Source organism: Carex rostrata, chromosome 6 (assembly GCF_964058835.1).
Source record: "Carex rostrata chromosome 6, lpCarRost1.2, whole genome shotgun sequence".
In the NCBI taxonomy this organism is placed as follows: domain Eukaryota; kingdom Viridiplantae; phylum Streptophyta; class Magnoliopsida; order Poales; family Cyperaceae; genus Carex; species Carex rostrata.
This window is the reverse complement of record NC_135923.1, coordinates 13,681,024-13,690,567: the sequence shown is the minus strand read 5'-3', so window position 1 is coordinate 13,690,567 and position 9,544 is coordinate 13,681,024. Positions and strand designations below refer to the sequence as shown.

The following is a 9,544-nucleotide window of genomic DNA, read 5'->3' as shown; positions in this document are numbered from 1 at the left end:
GTGGATCTACTCCTTGCCATGTCCACCATGGAGGAGGGGATGGAATTAATTAATGTCTGGAGACGTACCGGCTGATGATGATCGAGGATGCTGACTCCATTGTTTGGAGTGATCTGGAGTCCTCTGCTGTTTACTGTTTACTGTTTATTTCAAGTGTTCTATTGTGCTTTGCTTTTGTTTATATTCCAAACTTGTTATTTTTGGCGGGATGAATAATTTCTTTCTTTTGACAGGACAGTTTGATGGTGCTTGTTAAAGGTCTCCATTTTCGATACCTATACAAGTATTATTTTGATTTCCTAATGAAATCGGTGGTATATATCACCACTATCTTTCAAAAAAATAAAAATAAGATACAGAGTGTTAATACCAAATTTTGGTTTTTGATGATATAGGTTTCCAAAATTACTAAATTATGATTCAAAATGCAAAATCACAATTTGTAGGAATTCAATGGTTTAGGATAAATTTATATTGGTTTTTTTTTTTTTAGGAGAAGCCCTTAGGCAAAATTAATATTGGTGTTATTAAGGTTGATGCTGTTTAAAACAGTGTGATAAGAAATATTTTCATACTCAAAATGAGTATAGCAGATACCAGAAAAATGTTGTGCGTGCAGCAGATTCACAGAACTTAAGAGAGACTATCACTAGAGTGGAAAAAGAAAAATGTTGTGCGTGCAACAGATTCACAAAACTTAAGAGGCTTATCACTAGAGTCGAAAAAACATGTCATGCCATAACTAACACGTCATGATTATAATTTCGTAAAGTACCGTAACCAAGTTAATTTTTAACGTACCATGCCATAACAAAATGTCAAGAAGTGGTTATGGCATGCAAATAGTCACGCAATGCTCAAACGTAACTATTTGATCATAATTTTAGTTAGTGGCGAAGCCACCTTTCCACAAGGGTAGGCAGTTGCCTACCCTTGAAAATTTTATTTTTTAGAGGATTTGGATCTGATTAAGAACTTGCCTATCCTTAAAAAATGGTATTGTCTATCTCTGAACCAATTCTAACGATTTGTAGCGATTCTCTTTTCGTTGGACAAATTCTACCATTTTTTATGGTGAGTCGAATAGGGAAGAAATATAAGTGTGAAAATAGTGAGTTGAAGGAACTTGGGGAAGAAGATAGTGCGGCTCAGAAGAAAAAAAAAAAAAAAAACTTTAAGCATTATAAATATTAAATGGACCTAGTGTATGTATGGTGTAGTGTATTGTTCTGAAAGTATGAATTAATTCATAATAAACCATGTCCGGCCAAATGTATAAATATTAATGTATATCCCCAACATACAAAAGAACAATTGTACAATTGTCCAACCTAGTGTATTAATTAGGAAGTATATTTTGTATATTTTTTCTAGTTTAAGCTGATGTCCATGTTGTTCCTTTCTTTTATGGGATAATGTTTGCACAATTTTCCTCTACTTATCTTCATATAATATTAATTTTGTAACAATAACAAACTAAAACTTTTACCTTTTATGTAAATTGGGATAATGTTTGCACAATTTTCCTCTACTTATCTTCATATAATATTTGTAACAATAACAAACTAAAACTTTTACCTTTTATGTAAATTGTATGTTATTCGAACCCAAATCTGTTAATTTATTCGAACTCAGACTTGATTTCTGCCTACTCCTGACTCAAATCATGGCTTCGCCACTAATTTTAGTTATTTTATTCAAAATTTACTATTTAGTCAAGATCTAATAGCCTTATTACACGTGACTCACATGATCACATACTATACCGTGATTAGATCTTTCCCGTGAGGCTGTGACGTGTCATGCCAAAGTTTCTAAAGATAGTCACAACACGTAAATGACCACAGCACATAACCAACACACATGCCGTGCCGTTCCATAACGGAACAGACTCCGCCGTGCCATTTTTCCCACTCTAATTATCACTGAGGAACAGTAACGGACTAAATGCTCAAAATGCCATTCCCCGCATGTATCACCAGAAATCAGATGAAAACAAAACCTGATCCTTTGAAAGAAAGCCATGTCTTGGTCATAATACAGTAAGAATATTTAAAGCCCCGGATTTGATTAGAATATATCACTTTTTTTTAAAATAGACATTCCATAAGCACAGCACGCAATACCATATGACACTGGTAAGTGGTAACAAGTAAACACTAAGCATAACTAAATTTCAATATGAAAATCTCAAAATTACAAAGCATCTCATACCAGTCCCCTACAATGAAAATCCCTAATAAAACTACAGCATATCTCAACATCATGACATATCACCGTCATGAAAAAGCACATCATGCAGAAAACATGGCTCAGGCTTGGTAGATCACATCTCACAGAGTACAAATTTTTGGTACATGTTCTCAGTACATGCTTGATGTAAGCAGAACAATTTCTGATGTGACCTGGTCGTAGTCTGATTGCAATTTCTCTTTCACCTCTGCCTCAAGCTCCCCTTTGGCTGGCTTAGTCGAGACCAGAACACAACATGTTGGCCTCTTTGTTGCCCCAGCATTGGCTAGATCCTATCAATTGAAAAAAGCACAAGAAATGCATGATTAATTTTAAGGTACTTTTGCACAAACTTTACATATCATGTAGAGCCCTGAAAAATACAATAATACCAGTATTCCTCTAAAAGAGGAGAAAAGTACCTTCAGAATATTTTATAAGTGAAATGGCAAGGAAGAAGGTGATTCAAACAAATTGCTAAACGAAAGTGCCAAAGAAACAAATTGTATTTCAGGGTCTACAGATATCTGTTATCCTAACAGGAGCTTGCACCACATTTCTAAATTTACAAACCATGGATGCAATATATCAAGGATTCAAGGTTTCACAGGGGCACTAGTGAAAATGTCCCCTTCATTCAGGCTATGCAACTTATGTTGGTCACTCAGAGAGGCAGAAAATATATAACATGGTCAAAAAACACCTTTACAATTATGAAAACTAATTGACTGGCATTAACTGGTAGCATTATATACTCTCTACTTAATTAGCACCTATAAGGAATTGTTCTTCTGTTAAAGATACTCAGCACGCAATAGTAACGTTAACATTTTATGATTCATAACGAACACCAGGCTAATATAACCAACGTGATTAGCTGTGCAAACTTTTGAGTTTATTACTTAAATTTAATTAAAGTCTATAGATTTCCTCGTTCAACAATGAATCCCGCATGGTTAAGCCTAAGCTACTCTGATTTCTAGGAAAAACACAAGAATACTAGATGTAGTCTACTGACCTCCTTTGTAGGCACATAAATGTATGGAATGCCAGATTCTTCACATAATATCGGCAAATGCGTGATCACATCAATTGGAGAAATATTTCCAGCTATTACACACAGCCTAGGTAGATCAAAATCAATAAACAACATATCAGCAGGATTACACAACATAAACTTTATCAGTCTGGTATGGTACATATCTCATCAAGCTACATTAATGCCCTTATATTAAGGTTGCTAAGTTATCCAGCACTATCAATCTAAACAGATGTGCTACAAAAGTTAACCAAGTGATTTAATTAAATCAAGTTACAAATAAAAAGAAGACTAACCCCTTGTTGCCTCGGCGGATGCTCTTAACCACTTCCTTCACTCCTCTCCGCAAGCACTTCGCTTCAGCAGCTGAGCGAGAAAAAATATCAGAAGAACAAATTACACAAAAATCCAAATTCTGAGGGACAAAACAAAGATAAAAAATAAAGATGAGCACCTCTTCGGACGAGCTTGAAAGTTTTCTTGCAGAGCTTCTTCCCGGCGAGCGGCTTGGCGATAGGCATGAGCGAGTTGATTTTCTTCTTATCTTTCCCCGACCTCTCTGTCTCGCTGTCGCTCCCCATGTCGCCTCTCTCTACTTTCTCCTCCTTGGTGGCGGTGCTGATAGTTTACAAGGGTTTAGGTTTTCCAACGCGCTAGGGTTTTAGACTTTTGGTAGAGGCCTGGAGGCAGGGAACTCAACTCCGCCTTTGTCGTTTCGGGTTGGGTCCTGGAAAAAAAAATGTTAAATTGGGCCTACTACATTCTTATTGGGCTCTTACTGGGTTTTACGGACCTTACTTTCGGTTTGTAAAGAATTTTAAGGTCTGATCGGAAAGCTCTTTGGAGTGGAAAACGCGAATCAGAAAGAAAATCAATTCTCTTCGGCCGATCGGAACGAAGAAGCAATCAAGCAAACGGGAGAAGAGAAGATTTGTCGCGATTTGGAAGCGTTAAAATCGTCTAACGAAATTGCGCACGGAGCGTAGGTATTTGACGAGAATTGATTTGGCGCTGGCGAAAGGTGAACTAAAACCCTGGTCTTCTTCGCTTCAGTTACGAGTTAAAATAGAAAAAAAAAAAAAAAATTCCGCTCCCTTTCTCCTTGCTTGTTGTATTCCCAGTTTCTCACTCTCCTAGCCGCCGGCCGCCGCATCTTCTCCATTGTTCCAAGGCTCCTTCTCTCCATTTCGTTCTCTCTTCGTTATCCCAACCAGCGACGCAGTTAACCTGGAGTGTTTTTTCTTTTACTTCTGAAAGCTTAGCTCTCTCTTTTGGCTTCAAACCAATGGCAAAAGGTCTCGTTCTTCTCAACTGTTATTTTGTTCTTCGACAATAATTGAATGGTAGTGTTATAATTTCTGAGTGTTGAATTTTAAATGCTAACTGCATCTTTTTCTGATTTTATTATATGTAGAAAAGAAAGAGAAGCGAGAAGAAAAATTGAAGACGAAGGGGATGCTTAAATTGAAACCAGAGAAAAAATTTAAGAAGAGAAAAGTTGTGAATGAAGCGGCAGGAGTTAACCTTGCCATGGGGAGCAAGCACAGTTTAGTAGTTGCAAAAGGTTTAGTTTAAACCCTGAGACCCGAAATCACAATTTTGATTGATACATTCCCTACCGGTCTCATGAATCCTTATATTGCCAAATTAAATTGTAACCTAGTTGAGTGATTATGCCTTGAACTGGTCAATTTGGTACTTTACTTGACTTGTGCTTAAAGACCAGCACACTGAGGATTTAGAGAAAAATATCAAAAAGGGTGTAACAATGGACTGAATTGGTAAGATTCCTGTGTTCTCTTGTTCTGCCGGGACTGCATCTTGTACTGGAACTATTGAAGTGGTACTGAACCAAGCATGTTATCAGTATCTGTTGTTTAGTAGTTAGTTGCTAAACTGGTAAATTTTACAGAGTAGTAGTTTTGGTATATTTTTTTTTCTCTTTTGCAAAGTGATTACTTATTACCTATTTATGTTAGGTTCATTCGTAAATATTTTTATATATGACCTTTGTGATGATCTTTAATTCCTACTCCATATATGTTAGATACTGAAGGTCTAAAATCGGTAAAATCTGGGAAAAGTACATTGACTAAGATAAAGAAAAAGAAATTGAAAGACAAAATATTGCCTAAGCTTAAGAGCTCTTCAGAGGCTGACAATGAAGAGAGAATCTCTGGCAAGAAAGAAGAAAAAGCAGTTTCACCTGGTATGGATTGATGCTATTAAGTGTTCATGTGTTTTCTTCCTATCGATGTCTTATTACAGAAAGTTTGTCAAATTTTATTTGTTAGGTGATGACTTGGGTAATCAGGGAGAGTCAATCAGCATGTCAAAAAAGAAACTGAGTAAGTTCCAGACCCTATGGTCCATTCAAAAAATAAATATTCCAACTTGTAAGTGTTCAAAGCAATGTTTTGCTGTGTTTAACTTTTGACAGAAAAGGGGAAAAAGAAAGGGAAAAACCAAATTATCAAGAAGCAGGATATTCAATCAAAGCCTGAGGAGCGGGATCTTAAGGAGAAGAAATTAAAAGAAAGTATTGAGATGGATGAGGAAAATGCCGAAGAGATCTCATCAGTCGATGAAGATTATTCAAGGGGAATGAAAAGTATGAATTTTGAGATTTAGAACTTTTATTGGTGGGACTTAATTGGATATATAAATTATTCAATTGGGTACACTTTTTAAACTTTTGATATTAATTTTATCACTGTGAATTAACATTCCAGATACTGAATATTGTAATAATACCAGTCAAGTTTACTAGTATGTGACAGGCAGTGTACAATATGTAGTGGTAACTAGGTGGCATGCTAATTATAGGCTGTAGTGTTGTAGATTTGACACTGCTCTGCATTATATTTGAAATCAATTTGTAAGTGTGTAATATAACAGACTTAACAGAGGATATTTTCAACAGAATGGCTTATGGAATACAAGGAGAGCAGACCAGGGATGGATGTGCTTCAACAAAGAATAGATGATTTTATATCTGATCATGAGGCAAAACTTGAGCAGGTAAATGTTCATTGGCTCACACAACCAGTTTTTCTTTACTTCTAAAAATAAGAGTTGTGTTAATTTTCTTTTTTTTGTGTGTTAAGCTGGTTTTCTTATCTCTTATTTATTCCTGTTCTGTAATTTTCTTTTCTTTTTTTACCGTAAAGCCCTTCCCCAAATGAGAAGGTGAGAGAGTTCTGGCAATGTGAGTTAAAAATAAAGCCCAAAAAAAGGAGAAAATAGACTGGTTCCATTAGGAAAACCTGTAAACATGCATACACAAATGTCTACAGTTGTCCTGAAAACAAATTGGAATTCTACAAATTTGAAGAATAAACATAACAAATTGTTCTGAAAACAGGAAAAACAAGAGAGAGAAGCAGCAGCAGCAGAAGGGGGCTGGACAGTTGTGGCACACCACAAAGGCAGGAAGAAGACAACAGATGCTGAAAGTGGAATTACAGTAGGTTCAGTTGCACCAGCTGCTGTGCTTGATAAAATGTCCAAGAAGAAGAGTAAGGAAGTCACTCTCGACTTTTACAGGTTCCAAAGACGAGATGCCCGGAGAAATGGTATACTTCTTTCCTTGTAGTGAAGTTCCGTTAATATTTATTTTTCCATTGCAATATAATTGTGACTTTGAGTTAGCTCCATCCACTGTGACTCCTGAGTTGGTACCGGTATGCTAGTGTATTTTGGTGCATCAATTGAGCTCTGAAATGAGCACAATAAATGAACAAAAAGAATGCAATTAGAACGATAGGTACTGATTGAGATTTGGTTGGTTAAGGAATGGTATCAACACAGCAGGATATGAAGGGATCTTTTTTTCCTTTTCTTTTTTTATGTTTTCTTTTAAATTACATTTCTGGCCATTAAGAAATCGAGCAACACAATGCCCTTATGTTTAACAAGGCTAACAAATGAGTGAGCTTATTATTCTGATTTGTGCTGCAGAGTTAATGATGCTTCAGGAGAAATTCGAGCAGGACAAAAGGCGCATACAAGAGTTGAGAGCTGCCAGGAAATTCCGTCCGTATTAATTATTTTTTTGTTTCACCAAAATTTTGAAGTATTTGATGCTGTAATTTTCTCTGTCCTGGATAGTATGTGTCTTACCTGGCCGTTACTGAATCAGTGGGTTTATTGACTTCTGGTGTGATTTTTAATCAGCATTAAGCTCAGTTTTGTAATTTTTACCATGCGATTATTAAGGTCTGTAGGTTATCGAGTTTAGAGAAAAAAAAGATTCTCAAGGGAAAAGCCGAGTTGGCAGCTTATTTCTCTTCGCATCTAATTTCTTAATTGATGCATTCATTATCGCAAATTAAATTTCTATAAATTTTATAAGATTAGTCAGGATTAATGAAAAATCAGCATCACACATCAAATAAATCTCTTTAGTCTTTACTAAGTGCAAATTAGTGCACATGCTGCCACGTTGGCGCGCATCAAATGATTGGCTGTGGCACTGGTTACATATCACTTGTTATTCGTCACTTCATCCTAAACTCTTGACAGGGTATAATTTAAGGCGTTTATCGCGCCATAGCGTTTATCTCTCATTTAATAATTAATAGTTCAATATAAAGCTTAGTACATCAATTGCAAAAAAAAAAATCACGGTTAAAAGTCTAGTTTGAGCCTTTATTTAAAGCCATATAAATTAAAAAAAAAAACTCATGTTGCATAGCGCGCTATATTTGCGCTACACGCTATGCGCAATAGCGGGCCACTATTACCGCTATAGCGTCCATAGCTCAAATAGCGTGTTTTGATGCTATAACTTAGTGTTTAGAGTTCAAAAATGCTATAGCGAGCTATTTAGAACAGTGGTATATAATTCATCCCTTTGTTATTGTCATTCATGATATCCTGCTCCACAATCAACAACAAAATTAAGCACAAGAATAACAAGAAAGAAATAAAGCAGAAGCATTAATTACTGGTAAATTATAAATGAGAAATTAAATGACATAATTTAACATATGCGCAATTTAAATTTAATATCAGTGAATAATTAAGTCTTCTTTGGGAAAAAATAGTATTCAGAGAAGTTTTGCATGAGTGGCAAGAGAGGAAAAAGAGGAAGGAGAATTTTGCATGCTGTCATGCATATGTTATTCAATTATTTTTTTAACTTATCTTACTTTGTGAATGATGCTAATATAACTTGGTTATCTTTTAAATGAATAGAAGCATCAATCATCCATAAATCATCTAAAGTATAACAACTATAAACAAAATTATTATAATTTGCAATCCATATCCAAATTAATCTAATAAAATAGCATTGAGTGAACAAATGATCAGTGCTCAATGGTTGATCACAAAAAACACACGTAGTATCCCCTTGCCACCTTTTAGCTACTAAATTGAGTTTGATAAGTATTTTGTCCCTTCTAACTAACCATAAGAAAATTTTAATTTTCAAAGGCATATGAGATTTCCAAATGGTTGAATACTCTTTATTTGGTATTCCTCCATATTCCAACCACTTATAGAAAGAATGATTAGTAAAATTATCATCCTGAGACCAACGCCATATAAGCTTATCCTCTAGCTGATCAGATAAAGTAAAATGTTGAAATTGAAATTACAAAGCATTTCATTCTACTAAGTAAATACCCATAAGTTGTCTCTTGAAAGACAATTGTAAGGAGTTAGCAAAAGCATCTGCCACATAAATAAACCTATTATAAACAATTGAAAACAAATTGGGATATAGATGTTGCAAAGCATGTTCAGTAAACCATCTATCTAACCAAAATGCAGTTATTCTACCATTACCTATTTCTTTATTAAGGCCTAAATTAATTACCGCATGATCTTTTAGAATAGATCTCCAAAAAGGAGAACATACAGAAGGGGCCGTTCTGAAACCATACTACATTCCATCAAAGGATACCAAGACCACCTTGGTCCTTACTCTCACATACTACATTCCATCAAAGGATATTTTTTCATAGTAGAATTATCCTTATGCCATAAAAATTTTCTTCTAATTTTATTTATTTTATGCCTAATTTTGGTAGGTAATCTACAGATAGATATCCAATATAGAGGAATAGCTGATAAAATTGAATTTAAAAGGGTAACTCGACCCCCTAAAGATAATAAAGACCATTTCCAACTTTGAAGTCTTTTTTCAATTTTATCAATTAAAATTTGCCAATTTATATCCGTAAGAGACTTATTATTGATTGGAACACCTAAATAAGTAAGTGGAAGATTAACTACTTTACATCCTAACACAGAAGATAATTCATC

At 35.0% G+C, this 9,544-nt stretch overlaps 2 protein-coding genes across 3 annotated transcripts; one reads left to right on the top strand and one right to left on the bottom strand.

The window, feature by feature from the left end:
- Positions 1 to 2,065: 2,065 nt before the first annotated feature.
- LOC144555216 (Ribosomal protein L7Ae/L30e/S12e/Gadd45 family protein) lies at positions 2,066 to 3,955 on the bottom strand. The gene is made up of 4 exons (XM_078303468.1): positions 3,726 to 3,955; positions 3,568 to 3,637; positions 3,251 to 3,356; positions 2,066 to 2,525 (listed from the first exon to the last, which is right to left on the bottom strand). The coding sequence occupies exons 1-4, from the start codon at positions 3,850 to 3,852 to the stop codon at positions 2,364 to 2,366; spliced, it is 465 nt and encodes a 154-aa protein (XP_078159594.1). The 5' UTR covers positions 3,853 to 3,955; the 3' UTR covers positions 2,066 to 2,363.
- Positions 3,956 to 4,349: 394 nt separating this feature from the next.
- On the top strand, positions 4,350 to 7,428 carry LOC144555928 (ribosomal RNA-processing 7 protein). 2 transcript variants are annotated; one of them, XM_078304371.1, is made up of 8 exons: positions 4,350 to 4,566; positions 4,686 to 4,835; positions 5,319 to 5,480; positions 5,566 to 5,619; positions 5,712 to 5,882; positions 6,195 to 6,292; positions 6,636 to 6,846; positions 7,232 to 7,428. In XM_078304371.1, the coding sequence occupies exons 1-8, from the start codon at positions 4,557 to 4,559 to the stop codon at positions 7,315 to 7,317; spliced, it is 942 nt and encodes a 313-aa protein (XP_078160497.1). In that variant the 5' UTR covers positions 4,350 to 4,556; the 3' UTR covers positions 7,318 to 7,428. The 2 variants fall into 2 exon arrangements, with proteins under 2 accessions (XP_078160497.1, XP_078160496.1); XM_078304370.1 differs by having other exon boundaries at positions 4,389 to 4,566; positions 5,328 to 5,480.
- The last annotated feature ends 2,116 nt before the right edge of the window (positions 7,429 to 9,544 follow it).